We start from the raw sequence: 21,713 nt of genomic DNA, 5'->3' as shown, positions 1-21,713 counted from the left end.
TTCTGGTCTTATTCCTCTAGTATAATGGTCCTATTCTGGTCTTATTCCTCTAGTATAATGGTCGTATTCTGGTCTTATTCCTCTAGTATAATGGTCCTATTCTGGTCTTATTCCTCTAGTATAATGGTCCTATTCTGGTCTTATTCCTCTAGTATAATGGTCCTATTCTGGTCTTATTCCTCTAGTATAATGGTCCTATTCTGGTCTTATTCCTCTAGTATAATGGTCCTATTCTGGTCTTATTCCTCTAGTATAATGGTCCTATTCTGGTCTTATTTCTCTAGTATAATGGTCGTATTCTGGTCTTATTCCTCTAGTATAATGGTCGTATTCTGGTCTTATTCCTCTAGTATAATGGTCGTATTCTGGTCTTATTCCTCTAGTATAATGGTCGTATTCTGGTCTTATTCCTCTAGTATAAAGGCAATTATGTGGTCTAGTGTCATCTTCCTTATATAACAACATCCAAACAAGTTGACACACATTTTCTTTATTAAATAGAAAACGAACACTGCGAGATAGAATGATAGAAAACATTGGCACAAGGAACAGGCTGTGCTAGTAGTGTTTAGAACGAGACGCAGACCTACTACTCCTCCAGTGTTCCTTTCATCTTAACAGAGCTCAAGCTTTCCTAGAGTAGTAACCTCCAGCAGAGCAACAGGAGGCCTCGCTGAACTCAACCAGAGCACCGTGACATCAGGTCCAAGTAAATAGGAAGTACACGCATGCAGACACGCCCCTTTTTGGGTGAAACGGAGGCGGGACTAGGGCGGGATTTGCCGCCGATTTGAACTTGCCGCCATTTCAGATTCAAAGTTATTCAAAAAGGGGCGGTAACCACACCCACGGCATGACGCCTCTACTCTATTGTTCCAGGAGAAACAATGTAGGGAGTCAGGAATCATAGAGGATCATGGGAGGACAAAGGGAGGGAGTCAGGTGTCAGGGGGGATGGAGTCAGAGAGGATCATGGGAGAGCCCAGTTGGAGCTCCTGCTGAAGGGACTCCAGGTCGGCCGGAGTCATACGGTGAACTTCCAGCCAATCGGACAGCAGGGAGGCAGAGAGGGGGGCGGAGTCGTTGTAGCTGTTGAGAGAGGGGAGAACGCTGCGGTGAAGAACACAGATCCCGTCATGGCCGCCAGGCTGGGCTGCACTTCATATCATTACATCCAACTTTAAAAAACAGATGTTCCATTTGATCAAACGCTCACTCTAATGAGCTGAGTTAATATCCCAGACCAGGCGCTCCCTCCACAAACACACAGACTAAGTGAATGATTTACCCGTCTCTGAGGTCGGCGTGCTGCAGGTCAGTGAGGGACTGGTTGAGGAGGTCGTCCAGGTCGAACCCCACGCCGTACCCGGCGCCGCTGCCCTTGGGCGTGACGGAGAACACGGGCGGGAGGACGTCCTCCACCTGGAGAGAGTGACGAGACGGCGTCAGGGGGAGGAGCCTCTGCTGATACCTCAGTACGTACAGCGTTCAACTTCCTCCTCGGTGTGAATACCCGCCCGCCCACCGTATCCAATCACTAGCTTTTCGGTGGCGCGGAACGCTGTTGTAACCAATAGCCTATGAGTGACAGTCGTCAAATTACTCAAAATAACAGTTTTCATTAAATTCCATTTCTGAATGGTGCAGCTAGCCTGTCTGATGCAGGTAGCGTTGTAATAATGTGATTAAAGCCATAGATGGGTCCTGGAAACTCAAAGGTAGTATTTCAATCATCTACCATCTAGTGTGGGAAGAAAATTATCACATGAAATTATCTTCACCATTCTGTGTATAATGCGTTTGAATACCTTGGCAGTTGACCTTTTAAAGGTGCAGTGTGTAGAATTGAGTGGCATAATTTTGCGTAGGCAGAAATTTTATATAATATTCATAAGTATGTTTATTGTTAATCAGTGTATAATCCCATGAAAATAAGAACGTAATTGTATTCAGTTGGTTGCGATCTGCAACCTCACCACTAGATGTCGCCATTAAAACACACACTGCACCTTTGAGCTCAAACACCACATTGGAAAACACTGGGAGAAAGCGAGGAACAAGTGGGGCAAATGGGGTCCTGCCACAGACCCACCTGTGACTGGGACATCTGCAGCGTGACGGTGTGGATGTCTGGGGCCGGGGGGGCCGGCTGCCCCGTGTCTGTGAAGCCCAGACAGGTCTGGGGCTGAGAGGGGGCCCCCGGGGGGCCGCAGGAGGGGCTCAGTGCGTGGGTCCCCGACCTCTCTCTCAGAGAGAATAACAGCTTGTCTAAGGGCTGGGTGTGCTGGAGGCTGTTCTGCCCTCCCCTGCCCACACCGCCGCCGGCCTCTCCGGGCGCGAGCGCCGGAGCTTTACTCAAGAACGTTTCCAGGGAGGGCAGCTGAGGCTGGGGCTGGGGTTGGGGCTGGGGGTGAGGCTGGGGTTGGGGCTGAGGGTGAGGCTGAGCCTCTGGAGGCAGCTGAGGCTGGAGGAAGCTTGCCTGCGGGGTTTGGGACGTTGTGTTTGGAAGGAGCTGCTGCTGCTGTTGATGAGACGACCCCGCCCCTACCGGCTGCCCCGCCCCGCCCTGCTGCCCCGCCCAGCCCCGCAGACAGCTGAAGCCTCCCTGGCCGCCGCTGCCTTCGCTCTGCGCTTTGACCGCGTTGTTGTTCTTGACCGCGCCGCAGCCGGGCGCCGCCGTGTCCATGACCTTGGACCGGCGGCCGGGGAACAGGGCGCGGCCGCCGGAGGGCGGGAACAAGCTGGGGAGTGCGGCGTCCGCTCCGGGGCCCGGCGCCGTCTGGGCCTGGCTCCCCCCCCCTCCGGCCTCCTCGTCCATCTGCGGGGGGCCGGACCGCGGGGGCTCCAGACGAGGGTTGGGTTTGGTCTTTTCCCCGTTGGCGTCGCTGGCCGCCGGTCTGTCGCTGCGGCCGTCCATCATCCTCCTCCAGCGCTCCAGCAGGCTCTTGTCGTTGTCGCTGAGGAGGTGACCGCCCAGGGACTCCCCGTGCTTCACCTCCCTCCGCTCCTTCTCCTTCTTCCTCTCGCGCTCCCTGGCGCGCTCCTGGCGCTTCCGGCGCTTCTCCTCCCTCTCCCGCTGGCGCTCCTGGGCGGTGACGGGCCGCCGGGGCTCGGACAGCGAGGAGGAGAAGGTCGAGGACGGGCCGCCGCCCGCCTCGACGCCCAGGGCAGCACTGCCGCCGTCTGAAACCAAGACGACTAGGGATGTTAGCAGTTCATCTACTATCGATTAATTGCCGATAAGAATTTACTCAAGTAAGATTTGGTTACTTGATTAATTGCTTGTTAATGGAACTGAACTTTTTGGGGGGGGAACGAACGTTATCAATGGGAGTTGCGTGAAATGTAATCATGATTTATGGTCTGACTGCACATGATGGCGCCACGCCATGTAGTGAAGGCTGATTGGGATGGCGGGAAATTTCAACGACACAGCGGAAGACGACAAAAAAATGAAGCGAGCAAAGCGCAGTCCGGCATGGGACGTTCTTATCAATTAATCGACTACCGTTTGTTAAGGTTAACAGTTAGCGATTAATGAAATTCCTTGAAATTTGCAACCCTAAAGACGACTATGAATGATGATGAATGAATATGACTATGAATGATGTTCTGGTTGAGAGAGGTCAGGGAAGTGTTCTCACAGGTCAGGGAAGTGTTCTCACTGGTCAGGGAAGTGTTCTCACTGGTCAGGGAAGTGTTCTAGAGGTCAGGGAAGTGTTCTAGAGGTCAGGGAAGTGTTCTCACAGGTCAGGGAAGTGTTCTCACTGGTCAGGGAAGTGTTCTAGAGGTCAGGGAAGTGTTCTAGAGGTCAGGGAAGTGTTCTCACAGGTCAGGGAAGTGTTCTCACTGGTCAGGGAAGTGTTCTCACTGGTCAGGGAAGTGTTCTAGAGGTCAGGGAAGTGTTCTAGAGGTCAGGGAAGTGTTCTCACAGGTCAGGGAAGTGTTCTAGAGGTCAGGGAAGTGTTCTAGAGGTCAGGGAAGTGTTCTCACAGGTCAGGGAAGTGTTCTCACTGGTCAGGGAAGTGTTCTCACAGGTCAGGGAAGTGTTCTAGAGGTCAGGGAAGTGTTCTCACAGGTCAGGGAAGTGTTCTAGAGGTCAGGGAAGTGTTCTCATTGGTCAGGGAAGTGTTCTAGAGGTCAGGGAAGTGTTCCCACAGGTCAGGGAAGTGTTCTCACAGGTCAGGGAAGTGTTCTAGAGGTCAGGGAAGTGTTCTAGAGGTCAGGGAAGTGTTCTAGAGGGCAGGGAAGTGTTCTAGAGGTCAGGGAAGTGTTCTCACAGGTCAGGGAAGTGTTCTAGAGGTCAGGGAAGTGTTCTAGAGGTCAGGGAAGTGTTCTCACAGGTCAGGGAAGTGTTCTAGAGGTCAGGGAAGTGTTCTAGAGGTCAGGGAAGTGTTCTCACAGGTCAGGGAAGTGTTCTAGAGGTCAGGGAAGTGTTCTAGAGGTCAGGGAAGTGTTCTCACAGTTCTCCTATATGGGCTCAGATGGGTGAACTGTTTTTTTGCTTCCCTTTGGAAAATCACGGGTAGCATCAATATGTAAATTATCCCCCTTTTTATTCCTGTAAATTGTGTGCGCATTGTGTTGCCTTTGTGTATGAAATGCGCTATAGAAATAAAGGTTGATTTACTATTATCATTATTATTATTTTAAATGATGATAATAATAATAATAATAATAATAATAAAAATAATAAAAAAATAAAATAAACCTCAGCCACAACAAATGAATAACACCCTCTGGTTCTCTGATTCTCAGCTACCGGTAGACATATTGGGAACTTTAGCCCTTTCAAAGGGTAAAAAAGGATCAAATATACTGCATGACTTACCCCTGGCTTTGTTTCTGAGCAAGGCTGCTTTCAGCGCTGCCTTTGTGTCCTCCGAGATGGCCCCTTCTTTCCTGGCCCCTTCTGCCGCCCCCGTGGGGGCCCTGGGGCCCTTGGACAGGGACTGGGAGAGGGTCTGGGACAAAGAGTGCACCTGGGCCTGGGACAGGGAGAGGCAGGGCAGGGAGGCGGGTAAGGGGGCCATGGCCTGCCCCGAGGTGGACGACGCGGCCCGGGACAGGAGGTTCTGACCCACGGGCAGCTCCTCCTCCTTAGGACAGTCCCTCATGGCCTCGGAGGGCGACGCCCCCTGGCTGGACACTGGGGTGATGAGGTCGATGGTCTCCGGCTGGCCGCTGTCCGAGCTGGCGCTTAGCATGTCCACGTCCTGGCAGCTCTCCGCCTTGGTCAGGCGCAGCAGGTTGCTCTGGGTCAGCTGGGACGGGGGCGCCTCCAGAAGGGGCGTGGCCGCGTGTTTGCTAAAAACCGGCAGTTGGTTGTTGGCGAAGGTGCGGCCGCCTTGGTCTCGTTCGTGGCTCGCATTGTTCTGCTGCTGCGCGGACGCGGCCTCCGGGGCTTGGTGCTGCGACAGCATCTGCGTGTGATTGGTCAAGCTGACCACGGAGGCCTGCGAGCTCCTCCGGTCGTCGCCCAGCGCCCCCCCCCCCCGCGCCCCCGCCGCCCCCCCTGGGCAACGGCCTGAACTGCAGCCTCTGCCGGTTGCTCTGCTTCTTGCGGTGGAAGTCCTGGATCTCCACCAGGATGGCCTCCTTGATCTGCTCCGTGCTCATCGGCAGCTTGTCGAACTCGAAGTCGAAGGCCGGCACGCAGACGGGCTCGTCGTCCGGGTCGTGGTACTTGGAGAGGTAGGGGTGCTCCAGCGCCTGGACCACGCCCGTGCGGTCTCGCGGGTCGAAGCGCAGCATGGCCTCCAGCAGGGACAGCGCCTCCGGCTCCGCCCGCGGGTACAGCTTGCCCAGGGGCACGGCGGCTCGCAGCGGCAGGTTCCGCACGTAGGCGCGGACCCGGTCGGCCCCGATGGCGCCGATCACGCCCTCCGGCGGCGTGCCCAGCACGGACAGGATGAGCTGCAGCTGGTGAACGTAGTTCTTCCCGGGGAACAGCTGCTTGCGCCCCAGCATCTCGGCGAAGATGCAGCCCACCGACCAGATGTCGATGGCCAGGCTGTAGTGGTGCAGGGACAGCATGAGCTCCGGGGCGCGGTACCAGCGCGTGGCCACGTACTCCGTCATGAAGGAGTGGGACTCCTCCGGGTGCGAGCTGAGGCCCCGGGCCATGCCGAAGTCCCCGATCTTCAGCTCGCAGTTCTCGTTGACCAGCAGGTTGGAGGGCTTCAGGTCGCGGTGGATGACGTTGGCGGAGTGGACGTACTTGAGGCCGCGCAGCAGCTGGTACAGGAAGTAGCGCGTGTGCTCCGGGGTCAGGGGCTGCTGGGAGTGGATGATCTGGTGGAGGTCGCTCTCCATCAGGTCCAGAACCACGTACCTGCAGACGCAGGGGGAGAGAGGTTACACTGGCCTGTCTCTGCTCTGGCCTGTCTCTGCTCTGCCCTGTCTCTGCTCTGCCCTGTCTCTGTCCTGTCTCTGCTCTGCCCTGTCTCTGCTCTGGCCTGTCTCTGCTCTGCCCTGTCTCTAGCCTGTCTCTGCTCTGGCCCCTCTAGTCCTGCACCCTGTCTCATGTCGTCCACCCATCAGTGTTATGCACCAACTGACCAGAACAAATTCCTAGTGCGTGTTAAAAACAACCTGGCAATAAAAGTGATTCTGAAGAGGGCAGGGGGGAGGGGGAAGGAGGGAGAAGAGAGAAGAGCAGGGGGGAGGGGGAAGGAGGGAGAAGCGCAGGGGGGAGGGGGGAGAAGAGAGAAGAGCAGGTGGGAGAAGGGAGAAGAGAGAAGAGCAGGTGGGAGGAGGGAGAAGGGAGAAGAGCAGGGGGGAGGGGGGGGGAGGGAGAAGAGCAGGGGGGAGGGGGGAGAAGAGAGAAGAGCAGGGGGGAGGGGGGAGGAGGGAGAAGAGCAGGGGGGAGGGGGGAGGAGGGAGAAGAGAGAAGAGCAGGGGGGAGGGGGGAGGAGGGAGAAGAGCAGGGGGGAGGGGGGAGAAGAGAGAAGAGCAGGGGGGAGGGGGGAGGAGGGAGAAGAGAGAAGAGCAGGGGGGAGGGGGGAGGAGGGAGAAGAGCAGGGGGAGGAGGGAGAAGAGAGAAGAGCAGGTGGGAGGAGGGAGAAGGGAGAAGAGCAGGGGGGAGGGGGGAGGGGGGAGAAGAGCAGGGGGGAGGGGGGAGGAGGGAGAAGAGAGAAGAGCAGGGGGGAGGGGGGAGGAGGGAGAAGAGCAGGGGGGAGGGGGGAGGAGGGAGAAGCGCAGGGGGAGGGGGGAGGAGGGAGAAGAGCAGGGGGGAGGGGGGAGGAGGGAGAAGAGAGAAGAGCAGGGGGGAGGGGGGAGGAGGGAGAAGAGCAGGGGGGAGGAGGGAGAAGAGAGAAGAGCAGGGGGGAGGGGGAAGGAGGGAGAAGAGAGAAGAGCAGGGGGGAGGGGGGAGGAGGGAGAAGAGAGAAGAGCAGGGGGGAGGAGGGAGAAGGGAGAAGAGCAGGGGGAGGGGGGAGGAGGGAGAAGAGAGAAGAGCAGGGGGGAGGGGGGAGGAGGGAGAAGAGAGAAGAGCAGGGGGGAGGGGGGATGAGGGAGGAGGGAGAAGAGAGAAGAGCAGGGGGGAGGGGGGAGGAGAGAGAAGAGAGAAGAACAGGGGGGAGGAGAGAGAAGACAAGTGGGACAAGTGCAGTGTGAGAGAACGCCTGTGTGGGCTGATTGATGGGAAGCACATTTGTAGTTTTCCACGTTTATAAAGGGAGATTAAAAATTCTGTCCTAAAAATAATTTACATTAGAAATGCTTTTAAATCTAGGACTAGGCTCAACGGTTCTTGCTGTGTGCATTATAAACTACCCCTATGTAAATGAATGATGGCTTGGTGTATAAAAGTGTAAATATGAAAGAAAAAATGAAACATACACAGATTTAAAGGCAGAGTGCGGCAGGCTTGGCTGGAGGATGTCTTTGATTGCGATGATGTTGTCGTGTTTGAAGTGCTTCAGGATCTTCAGCTCTCTCAGCGTGCGCCTGGCGTTGGTCACGACCTCGAAGGCGTTGGGGATCTTCTTGATCGCCACCTGCTGGCCTGGGAGGTAACGAGAGGGACGTCAGGATGAGCGCAGCACATCTACAAAGGTCCTGTCTGACAAACATGTGGTCAACCTCCCTTCTTCCAGCACGCATACCGCAGTATAAACAAGACATTTATTTCTCCATCCCAAGTCCAAACTCCAAGTTCCAGAAGACCTCACCGTTGTCCCGCCTCCTGGCCGAGGACACGACGCCATAGGCCCCCGTGCCGATGGTCTCTATGACGTCATACTCATCGCCCACCTCGAACTTGACGTCCAGCGAGTGTGCTTTGAGCAGCGCCAGGTTCTTGGCCGTGGTGCTGGAGTCCGCCAGGACGCCGGGGTCCTCCGCCACACCGCCGCGGTGGTTCTGCTCACGCTCCACGTCTTCACATCCCATCGGAGCGGCTTTATCGGTCTCAGGGTCGCCGCCGCCCACACCCTCCGTGCACGACATGGTCCTGTAATCCAGGTGAGAAAGAGGAGAGAGAAGGATGAGATTATCAGATTATTCATTAATTATTGCTTAATGGTTTTAATCCCATATGGATTTTCCCATGGATTTTTTCTAATATGAACACGTGTTTGGATCAGATTATGAAACTGGAGGTTATGAAATTTGAACCGTCTCTGCTGCTGTATGGTTCTGGGTGAAATTACAGCAGCATCTGTGGGATTTGACTGCAATGATGGAACTAATCAGTTTCAAATCCAGTTTAGATCCAATAAAATATATAGATTTGAAATTCTGTTATAGCCTATACTGTTGACAACCAGGCCTAATTCAATGATAAGCACTCCGAAAAGCCACAGGCAGTAATAAAGAGCGCTCCATAGCCCAGAGCGCATCGTCGATTGTTCCACTTGAACAAGTTGCGCATTCGGAACGAAGAGTATCCTCATACCCGTAAAGACCTCGGTGTATCTGTATCCTCATACCCGTAAAGACCTCGGTGTATCTGTATCCTCATACCCGTAAAGACCTCGGTGTATCTGTATCCTCATACCCGTAAAGACCTCGGTGTATCTGTATCCTCATACCCGTAAAGACCTCGGTGTATCTGTATCCTCATACCCGTAAAGACCTCGGTGTATCTGTATCCTCATACCCGTAAAGACCTCGGTGTATCTGTATCCTCATACCCGTAAAGACCTCGGTGTATCTGTATCCTCATACCCGTAAAGACCTCGGTGTATCTGGCTGCACCTCACTGTTTCTGAAAGCAAGGTAGACTACAGTGGCCAAAGCTAAATGAGGAATGTGTTTATACCTCATAAATAACTCATGACATATAGTACACGTTCGCATACATGGGGATAAGAACATATCTATATTCACCTGGAAATCAACTACAGTTGCTGTAATATTTCCAATCCTGAAATGGCATGGCAATTGCTTGGTCTTTCTTCTGGGTAACAGCCGACTTCCTCGTATTCTTCCGTATTGTCTTTTTGAATGACAGGTTTTCGAACCAACCGATTTTGGGCATTCACAGAGAACCCCCAATGGAAAAGCTGGCTTCTCTAGGGCGGGTTCAGGCTGCTTAGGCATGCGATGGTCGATTTTTGGGCGGTGTCTTGGCAAATCATACACACGTCACGGATTTATGCTCCAAAATGATTTGTTTTGAGTAGGCTACAAACATCATAACATTTCATGTCATCACGATAAAGAAATATTAAACATATGAATCCCCATGGTTAATTCCTAGGACTTCGCCCTCAAGTCAATGCTATTTAGTCTCTCGGTCGGGCCAATGCTGCTTAATGTGAATTAAGGCTGAATTTGGCAGGTTTTTGAGACGAGCTCAGCAGCTCAGCAGGTCGAAGTCCGCCGTGACGTCAGCGGGTGTATTCTATGTAAATAAGGCACCGCTGGTACATCTGCACCATCCAATAGTACAGACGTCCCGTTACCCAATCACGACCTGCAGCTACGAGGTTTTAACACGGTCCCCAAATATTTCACTACGACATTTCTCTCAAGGAATTTCTAACAAAGGTCCGTTTTATTTTTCAAAGACAGAAACATCACGCTTTTGGTGAGAGCTCTAGGCAAGTAAGCCAAGCATCCTTGTCTCAGTAAAGACGTAGCAATTGCTTAAAGCTAAAGATTGTTACTGATTTTGCTGATAGTAAACAACACTATGACATCTAAAAGTATTTTGGTTGGAATTCCAAAATGGGAGCGAAGAACCAGAATCGCTCTGTGCGTGTTCGGTCTGCTGTTGTCGGTGTACGCGCTCCACGTTGAGCTTTCGCGAGAGAGAGACCCCGAGTACCGGGCGATGTGCGATTTGGCAGATTCCGTAAGCTGCTCCAAAGTTTTTACTTCCAGGTAAATAGTAATTTATCAATACACACTTCAATGTTAGATGCAGTGGTCTGTTTGCGCATTGCCAGAGTATTTAGGCCTATCCACATCGTTGATGGTGATTCTCTAAATTTGCCCAAGATAGCTTTTCTGTCACCCCTGCTTCACAGTCCTCGCAGTGCCACGTTTTGAATTCCTCTGGTAGCAGCAAACTCCTGGTTCGCTATGACACTGATGCACGTTTTAAAATCCTTTTACATCTGTTATTAATATTTATTGCACTGGTTAAACCCAGTATTTACATGTCTGGATAAAAAAAGGTTCAGTACATGTACATGAAAAACGCAACTATCGTTTAATATTTTTAACCCCATATAGATTTTTCCTAATCTGAAGTGTTTGAATCTCGTCTCTTTTAATTAAATCACATGTATTCTGATCAACTCTCTGTGGCAGATGGGGACGTGGTTTTGGGCTGGTTCAATACTTCGCTGCCAAAGACAGTGTCCTGAATCAGCCGAACAGCGTGCTGGGGATCATCTTCTACACCCTGCAGCTGGCCCTGGGTCAGTTCAATGTACTTTACAGTGTGCGGTTGTATTCATTCCATTTGAGATCAAATATACATTTACAGATTTGTACACAATTGATGCCGATTATGAGCACCCTGATAATGGCTGTCAGTTTATGGGGAAAACACACACACACACACACACACACACACAAACCAGTTACTACTGTTCAGATGAGGTAACCAGTTTACCCAATGCTATTCGTGCGTCTCTGTGACTGCAGTAATGAGCAGCCCTCTCCTGTCCCGCGTGTCTGTGCAGGCCAGTCGGTGTCCAGCCGGGCGGCCCTGGCCCTGGTGCTGTCGTCCTGGGTGTCTGTGGCGGGCTCCCTCTATCTGGCCGCAGTGCTGGCCTTCATCCTGGGGGACTTCTGCATGGTCTGCGTCTCCACCTACATCGTCAACTTCGCGCTGCTCTTCACCAACCTGAAGAGGAGCTCTGGGCTGGAGGAGAAGGAGAAGACGGGGTGAACCGCCGTCTGCCTTCCCAATCGCATACTTCGACTTTTTGCCACCAGTACGCACTACAGCTGCCCCTAGAAAGTACATACTGAACTTTGCACGCAGTACGCATCCAACAGGGACATACTACCTTGTCATAACATTGCACCTTGAAATTTGACCACATCTGTCGCTGTATAAAGCAACATTCGTCCACAGCTGGGATTCATCATAATGCCATAGCCAGAAAAGTCTGCTGGCCTGCATACTGCAAAACATGACCGGATGTAGTAGGACATCCTGGTATTTTTGCCATACTGCATGTGGCGAACTATGTATTGGGACATACAGTATTGCATCAGTTTTTGGAGCAGCCCCCTCCAGTAGGCCTTCCTCAGAGTATTTAGAGCTATCCTGCCTTTTCAGATCAGTGCAAATAAAACCATGGCTCTGGTAGAGTCTGGGTTTCCCCCAGAGGCAAGATGCCCAAACCAAAGGCATCTTTCCCAGAACTATGTCTGTGAAAATGTAACATTTCAGTCATTTATCTCTTTCAATGTGTTCCCTTGGTGTAGAGAAAGAGAAAATGTGTGAATTGTGTTGTGATTATTTGAGTTTAATTAACTCACATATTCACATGTACCTTTGAAATATTGGCTGTTTCATTTCAGACCTAGGCCCTATTAAGTAATACAGTAAGCTTTAAAATAAATAAATAAAATCTTTGTCCAAAAACAGTTGTCATTGTTGGATTTTATATGAAACACTTGAAGCCACAGGCTCACCCACATATATATTCTATATTTTTCACATGCTGTATGTATGGATGTATATATTCCTTGTTAATGCTAATGCTAATCTGCTACTATGTATATTCTGCATTTCCAACCTTTGCTGTAATTTCCCACTGCTGAAATGCACCCACCCAACCCACCTACCCCCCTACCTACCCACCTACCTACCTACCTACCTACCTATCTATCTATCTATCTATCTATCTATCTATCTATCTATCTATCTATCTATCTATCTATCTATCTATCTATCTATCTATCTATCTATCTATCTATCTATCTACCTACTTACCTACCTACCTACCTACCTATCTACCTACCTACCTACCTACCTACCTACCTACCTACCTACCTACCTACCTACCTACCTACCTACCTACCCACCTATCTATCTACCTACCTACCTACCTACCTACCTACCTATCTATCTACCTACCTACCTACCTACCTATCTACCTACCTACCTACCTATCTATCTATCTACCTACCTACCTACCTATCTACCCACCTACCCACCTACCTACCTACCTACCTACCTACCCACCTACCTACCTACCTACCTACCTACCTATCTATCTATCTATCTATCTATCTATCTATCTATCTATCTATCTATCTATCTATCTATCTATCTATCTATCTATCTATCTATCTATCTACCTACCTACCTACCTACCTATCTATCTATCTACCTACCTACCTACCTACCTACCTACCTACCTACCTATCTATCTACCTACCTACCTACCTACCTATCTACCTACCTACCTACCTACCTACCTACCTACCTACCTATCTATCTACCTACCTACCTACCTATCTATCTATCTATCTATCTACCTACCTACCTACCTACCTACCTACCTACCTACCTACCTACCTACCTACCTACCTACCTACCTACCTACCTATCTATCTACCTACCTACCTACCTACCTATCTATCTACCTACCTACCTACCTACCTACCTACCTACCTACCTACCTACCTACCTACCTACATTTTTTCATGCAGACACCAGGCTCTTAGAATTCTCATAGCTGCAAATGTCTTTCATGAATGCAGGATATTGAATCAATATAGTGCTACCTCAATTGCCAATAGATAGTAGTGAAATGAACATTTAATTATATTAAAAAGTTTGAGATTTTAGTTATAGCTGGTGTAAAATGTCCTGTCAGTGCAGAGTCTGTGTTATACCACTAACATACCACTAGATGAAGCCAAAGCAATGTTTGCGGAGCAATTTGTTTATGGATGATAACCTATGTTACAATCCAGTGCAAGAATGTTGGTACAATTTTTAATTTCTCTTTTTTCTCTCTTTCATGTGTATAACATTTTCATTCAAGTCATTTCAACCAGGGAAATTAACTATTTTAGTCTTGAATTGATGATCACACCCGCATATGCATGTGTAACCGAGTTGAATTGGTAAAAGTAACTCACTCGTATAGCCTGCTACTGCCTACCCACTCTAACTCCTCGGTATAGACCGGCCTACCGCCCACCCAATCTAACTCCTCGGTATAGACCGGCCTACCGCCCACCCACTCTAACTCCTCGGTATAGACCGCCCTACTGCCCACCCACTCTAACTCCTCGGTATAGACCAGCCTACTGCCCACCCACTCTAACTCCTCGGTATAGACCGGCCTACCGCCCACCCACTCTAACTCCTTTAACTCCCTGTAGAGGCAGACCTACCGCCCACCCACTCCCTAGCTTTTCGGTGCCGTATCTGGCGTGGAGTTTATGAAACATGGTCATGTGTGAGAAGTGAGGGTGGGAAGCGATATTGGCACGCACACCCACACAGCTTTAAACACAACTTCAGAAGTTTCATGCCCCGTAAGATAAAGATAATTGTTTACGAATCCTTGGGCATACATGTTTTTACATAGTCCGCTCAAATGTCTGTTTTGCATGTTACCAGTCTTATCAGAATCAGATTGATTCAGCCAGCTAGGTTTTAACACAAACGAGGAACATGTTGTCTAATGATAAACCCTTTCATGAAGTGACTTGAACATACTCACACGATACCTTTAATAGTTCAACTGTAATCTCTAGCCTGGGTGTTGTGGGACTGGCTCGGAGCGCGTCTCCTGCGCACTCCTGGAACGCCAAAAGGGTAATAATTCGCCTTGATTTTTTCGCCGTCACCAAGCGTTTTTTCGTTGAAAAATGTCCAATCTATCGGCCAATATCCTCTAACGCTTTTTACCATCGATTTGATCGAGTAGTAGTACACTGACTACCTATGTTAAATGCAATTATAAGTCGTTTTGGATAAAAAATAAATAAAAAAAATCTGCTAGATCAGCCTTTCTCAAACTTTTTGTCCCAGGGCCCAGTCATCCATGTCCATCCATCCATCCATCCATTTTCATCCGCTTATCCGGGGTCGGGTCGCGGAGGCAGCAGCTCCAGCAGGGGGCCCCAGACATCCCTTTCCCTAGCAGCATCAACCAGCTCTGCCTGGGGAATCTTTAGCCGCTCACAGGCCAGTGCGGAGATGTAGTCCTGCCACCTAGTCCTGGGTCTACCCCGCGGCCTCCTCCCAGCCGGACACGCCTGGAACACCTCCCTAGGGAGGCGCCCGAACCACCTCAACTGGCTCCTTTCGACGCAAAGGAGCAGCGGCTCTACTCCGAGTCTCTCCCGGATGACTGAACTTCTCACCCGATCTCTCAGGGAGACCCCAGCCACCCTCCGGAGAAAACTCATTTCGGCCGCTTGTATCCGTGATCTCGTTCTTTCGGTCATGACCCATCCTTCATGACCATAGGTGAGGGTGGGGACGAAGATAGACCGGTAGATCGAGAGCTTTGCCTTTTGGCTCAGCTCTCTTTTCGTCACAACAGTGCGGTAAAGCGACTGCAGAACCGCACCAGCTGCTCCGATTCTCCGGCCAAACTCCCTCTCCATGGTTCCCTCACTCGTGAACAAGACCCCCAGATACTTGAACTCCTTCACTTGGGGTAAGGACTCATTTCCTACTCGGAGCGGACAGGCCACCGGTTTCCTGCTGAGAACCATGGCCTCAGATTTAGAAGTGCTTATTCTCATCCCAGCCGCTTCACACTCAGTTGCGAACCTATCCAGAGAGTGCTGGAGGTCGCAGGCAGCTGATGCCATCAGGACCACATCATCTGCAAAAAGCAGTGACGTGATCCCCAGCTCACCGAACTGCAAACCCACCTCCCCACGGCTACGCCTCGATATCCTGTCCATGAAAATCACAAACAGGATTGGTGACAAAGCGCAGCCCTGGCGGAGGCCAACACCCACCGGAAAGGAAGACGACTTACTGCCGAGGACCCGGACACAGCTCTCGCTCTGGGTGTACAGGGATTGGATGGCCCTAGGTAGGGACCCCCTCACCCCATACTCCCGCATAACCCTCCACAAGACCTCTCGAGGGACCCGGTCGTAAGCCTTCTCCAAGTCCACAAAACACATGTAGACAGGTTGGGCAAACTCCCAAGCCCCCTCCAAGATCCTTGCGAGAGTGAAGAGCTGGTCGGTAGTTCCACGACCAGGACGAAATCCGCATTGTTCCTCTTCGATCTGAGGTTCGACTATCGGCCGGACCCTCCTTTCCAGCACCTTGGAGTAAACTTTCCCTGGGAGGCTGAGTAATGTGATGCCTCTATAATTCGCACACACCCTCTGGTCCCCTTTTTTGAATATTGGGACCACCACCCCAGTCTGCCACTCCTTCGGCACTGACCCAGACTTCCACGCAATGTTACAGAGGCGTGTCAACCAAGACAGCCCCTCTACACCCAGCGCCTTCAGCATTTCTGGACGGATCTCATCAGTCCCTGGGGCTCTGCTACTGTGGAGTTGTTTGACTACCTCAGTGACCTCCTCCAAGGACATTGACGACCCCCCATCATCTTCCGGCTCTGCCTCGATCGTAGAGGGTGGATTAGTCGGGTTCAGGAGTTCCTCAAAGTGCTCCTTCCAACGCTCAACAACCTCCTCAGTTGAGGTCAGCAGTGTCCCCTCCTTGCTGTATACAGCTTGGATGGTCCCCCGCTTTCCCTTCCTGAGGTGTCTGATGGTCTTCCAGAAACACTTTGGTGCCGACCGAAAGTCCTTCTCCATGGTTTCTCCGAACTCCTCCCACACCCGCTGCTTTGCCTTGGTCACGGCCGAAGCCGCAGCCCTCCGGGCCAGTCGATACCCTGCAACTGTTTCTGGGGTCTCCCGGGCTAACATATCCCGGAAGGCCTCCTTCTTCAGTCGGACGGCTTCCCTGACCACCGCTGTCCACCACGGTGTCTGAGGGTTACCGCCCCTTGAGGTACCTATGGCCCTCAGGCCACAGCTCCCAGCCGCAGCTTCAGCAATGGAGGCTTTGAACACCGACCACTCATGCTCGATGTCCCCATCCTCCACAGGGATGCCTGAGAAGCTCCGCCGGAGGTGGCAATTGAAATCTCTCCGGACAGGCTCTTCCTCCAGACGTTCCCAGTTCACCCTCACTACACGCTTGGGTTTTCCAGGTCTGTCCAGAAGTTTCCCCCGCCATTGAAACCAGCTCACCACCAGATGGTGATCAGTGGACAGCTCTGCCCCTCTCTTTACCCGAGTGTCCAAAACGCATGGCCTCAGATCAGATGATACGATAACGAAATCGATCATCGACCTTCGGCCTAAGGTGTTCTGATGCCAGGTGTACTTGTGGGCATCCTTGTGTTCGAACATGGTGTTTGTTATGGACAAACCGTGACTAGCACAGAAGTCCAACAACAAAACACCACTCGGGTTCAGATCGTGGTGGCCATGCCTCCCAATCACGCCCCTCCAAGTTTCTCCATCATTGCCTACGTGTGCATTGAAGTCCCCCAGTAGGACACTGGAGTCCCCTGCAGGAGCCCCCAAAAGGACTCCACTCAGGGTCTGCAGGAAGGCTGAGTACTCTGAACTGCTGTTCGGTGCATAAGCACAAACCACAGTCAGAGTCCCCCCCCCACAGTCCTAAGGCGCAGGGAGGCGACCCTCTCGTCCATTGGGGTGAACTCCAGCACAGAGGCGCTCAGCTGGGGGCTAGCTAGTATAGCCACACCTGCCTTACGCCTCATACCGTGAGCAACTCCGGAGAAGAACAGGGTCCAACCCCTATCCAGGAGTTTGGTTCCGGCGCCGGTGCTGTGCGTGGAGGTTAGCCCCACCAGGTGTAATTGGTATCGCTCCACCTCCCTCACAAGCTCCGGCTCCTTCCCCCCCAGCGAGGTCACGTTCCATGTCCCCAGAGCCAGCCTTTGCCGCCCGGGTCCGGTCCGTCGGTGCCCCCCGCCTTCACCGCCCCCTAGTTGGCAGCGCACCCGACCCCGACAATTCCTCCCGCGGGTGGTGGGTCCACGGGACGATGGAGGAGGAGATGGTGCTTCCACGTTGCTTATCCGGCTCCGTGGTAAGCCCGGCCACCAGGCGCTCGCATGCGGGCCCTCCGTCTGGGCTTGGCTCCAGACGAGGGCCCCGGGCTTCCTCCGGGCCGGGTCTCTCTTCCTTTTTGGTGTTCTGTCATCAGGGTTTTTTCCTGTAACCCCAGGTAGGGGGGCTAGGGGGTACTACCACTTGCCCAAGGTGGACCCCCAGACTAGTGGAGGGAAGGAGGCGTCTTACTTCTCCATTCTAGTTTTGCAACTAGCCACTGCCACTTCAATGTATTTTATTAAAAACATTTGGTAACGCTTTATAATGCAGCCCCATTTTAACGTAACATTAACATTTAAATGTGTATCTCTCTTGTTTGCACCACCTCATGTCTATTTGTCTCTGTTGTATGCCTGTCTGTCTCTGTTGGCTGTCTCTCTATTGTCTATCTGTCTGTTGGCTGTGTTGGCTGTCTGTCTGTGCTGTTATCATGGACCTCCTCTTTCCCTGCAGTAAATGACAGATACGAATTAGCTTTAAAAACTAAATTAGACAAACACCTTCACACATGACTGACATTCCCTCAAATCATTTTGCTGCCATGTGACCAAATCAATATTTAATAAAAAGCTGTGTGTGTGTGTGTGTGTGTGTGTGTGAGAGAGAGAGTAGGCTACGGAAGCCCTAAGCGGCCATGCATTCCTTTTTTTCTCACCGTTTTCTTATCATAACGAGTTAATTTCCTTTGTTTTCTCGTGATAACGAGTTAATTTCCTTCGTTTTCTCGTGATAACGAGATCATTTCATTTGTTTTCTCACGACAACAAGATAATTTTCTCGAGATAACCAAACTTTGTTTTCTCGTGATAACGAGATAATTTAATTAGTTTTCTCGAGATAACGGGATAATTTTCTCGAGATCTCGAGATAACCAAACGTTGTTTTCTCGTGATAACGGGATAATTTTCTCGAGATCTTGAGATAACAAAACACGGGCCTATAAATAGCCTAATTGCAGGACAGCGTGTGACATTTCTATTCAATCAAGGCCGGACACAGGCTGAAATACTGTAGTTGTGTGCCTTGGCGTTACGCATTACAGAAAGGCTAATGTGCATGATCTGCAGCTAGATACTAAAGAGCAGACTGAATGAAAAAAAAAATCAAATGGAGGAATGAATGGTCTCTCTGTAACAGAGAGCACCCTCCTCACTAACGACCTGCAACAGATACGGGATTCTGAGCAGGAACACTTGAAACATTTTTTACAAAAGACAATGACACCTGTTAGAAAGGGTCAGTTCTGCCTTTTCCATTAGTACTGACATTGCTGTGATGTCAGCTAGACTACTGTGTCAACAGCCACAACTATGTGCAAATATACTTGTGTCCACGCCTGTCCCTTACCCAATGAAGTGTGGCGTCTTTGAACGGAGGCAGTAGGTTGAGTGACATAGCAGGTAAATCAACTCCTGTGTAGTAACAGTGTAAGGCAGGTGCTGACATGGGATGTATGAGCTTACTGGGAACTCACACAAATTTTTTTTTTAGCTGCGACCAGCTTACTCTGTTTTTGTGCGTGTCTGGAAGCCAGCGCACCATAGATAGCAGTTGTCTGGTTGTCACTCATTCCCTCCCTCCTTCCCTCCCTCCTTCCCAGTTTCCCTCCGTCATGTTCTTGACCTGCAGTTCTATGTTGCCACCACAAGAGGCAGTGGTCCCAGCACACCAAAATAAATACACTATGACACTGCACACTTTCCAGATCCTCGGTGGTGTAGTGGATAGGGCGTCTGCCTCCTATGTTGAAGATTGCAGGTTCAAGCCATGGTATGGGTGATTTTTTGTCACTGGATGTTATAGAAGCTATGTAAAAAATGTGGTTACTTGGTGGTGCTATGTCAGTTATAGAATGTATGTGCAGCAATTCAACAATTGAAATACTCCCGTTTTGAAATTATACCTACAGTATTACCAGGTAAATGTTTAGTTTTTTCCGACGGACGGGAGAGATCCCATGGGAACAAAATGTGTTTTGTTTTTTACAGTACAGTCTGTTTTGCAGTTTCATTAACTGTGTCAAACTGATTGTGCCACCACAAGAGGCAGTGGTCCCAGAACACCAAAATAAAACCACTACGACATCATGCAGTATCAAGTTCCTCTGTAGTATAGTGGATAAGCCGTCCACCTCCCATGCCGAAGGTTGCGGATTCAAGCCATGGTGTGGATGTTATAGAAGCTATGTAAAAATGTGGTTAACCTGGTTCTGCTATGTCAGTTATAGAATGTATGTGCAGTAACTGAACATTTGAAATACTTTTAAATGATACCTACAGCATAGGTGTCTCAGTAATTACCCATTATATATTAGGCTATACTTTGCATATGTGACCGCCGCTGGTAATTTGGTCCTCAACTAGGCATTTTCATTTTTCATTTTTTTACAGATTATGAAAGTGCAGATTGTAAGCTTTCAAATGAGGTCTCATACATTGAAATCTGAACATATTTGAAGAAGATATGCTTATTTGAATGCTAGTACTGCCAAATCAACTTAGCTGAGAAATTTCCCTCCAAAGTTCTCCAACATTTTCACACCTCTGACTGCCAGGTAATGGGCGTGAACAATAGCCTGGTAACCCCACCCCCAGCCACTCCCCCACTGGACGATCTGTCATTATCTGTCAGAGTGGCTGTCAACTTGGGGTTTTACCTGAGAGTGGCTGCCAAGTGAGGTGCTCTCTCACTGATGACCCCACACTCTTTGAGTCAGTATTAAAGGGCAATGCTCGTTTTTGACAACCTGGACCTTATTTACGACATATTATAAGAAGTTTGACTCACCGAGATCACTTTGGTGTAGTTCGGAGGCCTGCATTCTCGGTGCCCCGATCACCGTCATTACATGGATATACTGGCTCGCGCTGGATTTTAAATTTCTTCTACCGGCCTCCGAACTACACCAAAGTGATCTCGGTGAGTCAAACTTCTTATAATATGTCGTAAATAAGGTCCAGGTTGTCAAAAACGAGCATTGCCCTTTAATCTTGTGTTGTGAATGCAGTTAAGAACAATATAAGATGAAGTTCAAATTTAACGTTCTTTATTGTCACATACATGATATAAAGTACAAGCATAATTAGTTAAGTGTACAAAAAAAGGCAACAGTCTAAGTGTTAAAGTGTACAGTCAGTTGTCTGTTTTATAGACAAGGTGCATAGTGTTCATTGTGATCAAGTGTACAACAAAGTAATAACAGTCCCCAGCTCAATACTCAAGGTAATAACAACAGTACTCGGCTCAGTATTCAATAGTCTGACAATGCAGTCTGTGCAAGTGTGGGCAAGTCTGTGCAAGAGAACAAGCAACGCTTCAGTATACAAACAGGAAAAGGCTGTGGCCTTTCTCCTGCAGTGCTGTCCGTCCTGATGATCTGCAGTGAATCTACAAGCGGACAGTCTTGTTCTGAGCTGCTGTGGAGTTTGGCGGGGGACATGTGACGTCTCGTCCCTCATCAGAACAGAACTCTCTGATCTTGTCAAAGAGATACGTCTGTCTGGCCATGTCCAGTCCGGGTGGGGCTTGCACAAGAAGACCTTCTCTGGGGGGCAGGACATCAGGCTTGCGCAGCAGCTGAAATTCGAGTGCCGGTGCATCACGGTGTTCTCTGGCCACAACCATGCCAGGTCTCTCAGCATCAAAACTGCAATAGAATAGAAGGAGGAAAGTACATTCAACTATTGCCCACAGTACTGGCACTCCATATAGATAAAATAGTACCAGAATGTGTTGATTAAATAGACTAGCTGGCTAGTTTAGGAACAAAGGGCTAGCTCAGCTAACTAGCATGTCAGCTAACATTAGCTAGCTAGCCTTTGTTAGTTAGTGCTAGTGCCTTTGTTATGCTAGCTAGACTTAGTCACTTGTTTACAAAGGAGCTTCTGCTAAACGACTAACGTTAATGTAATGTAAACAGCACAGATAGTATAAAGATCAGCTTACCCCAAAGCAAAGCAGAATGCTTGGCGGTGGTGCGAATCTGGTACCTCGTTCGACGCAACTCTGCGCTTGGTAGCAACTTGCTTTGTTACAGTCATCTCTGTATCACAGGTCATCAAGAATAAAACTCCGTATACGAACGAGTCCTGCTCTGCTGGAGTTTTGGCTGCTCTTAAAACTCTTCCCATGTCCTGGATGCCATCCCC

At 50.3% G+C, this 21,713-nt stretch overlaps 2 protein-coding genes across 2 annotated transcripts; one reads left to right on the top strand and one right to left on the bottom strand.

Annotated features, from left to right (window-relative positions):
* Nucleotides 1–534: 534 nt before the first annotated feature.
* Nucleotides 535–9,424, bottom strand: mapk7 (mitogen-activated protein kinase 7). Its single transcript, XM_084455993.1, is given in 8 exon segments — nt 535–1,089; nt 1,289–1,422; nt 2,093–3,183; nt 4,832–5,498; nt 5,500–6,334; nt 7,843–8,008; nt 8,175–8,455; nt 9,334–9,424. Coding segments are annotated over 7 exon segments (3,321 nt in total). The 5' UTR covers nt 8,452–8,455; nt 9,334–9,424; the 3' UTR covers nt 535–938.
* Nucleotides 9,425–9,906: 482 nt separating this feature from the next.
* vkorc1 (vitamin K epoxide reductase complex, subunit 1) lies at nt 9,907–12,044 on the top strand. Its single transcript, XM_084456348.1, has 3 exons — nt 9,907–10,332; nt 10,765–10,874; nt 11,142–12,044. The coding sequence occupies exons 1-3, from the start codon at nt 10,142–10,144 to the stop codon at nt 11,348–11,350; spliced, it is 510 nt and encodes a 169-aa protein (XP_084312474.1). The 5' UTR covers nt 9,907–10,141; the 3' UTR covers nt 11,351–12,044.
* The last annotated feature ends 9,669 nt before the right edge of the window (nt 12,045–21,713 follow it).

The sequence above is a fragment of the Borostomias antarcticus genome (assembly GCF_949987555.1).
Source record: "Borostomias antarcticus genome assembly, chromosome: 22".
Lineage (NCBI taxonomy): Eukaryota > Metazoa > Chordata > Actinopteri > Stomiiformes > Stomiidae > Borostomias > Borostomias antarcticus.
This window is presented reverse-complemented; position numbering and strand designations above follow the sequence as displayed.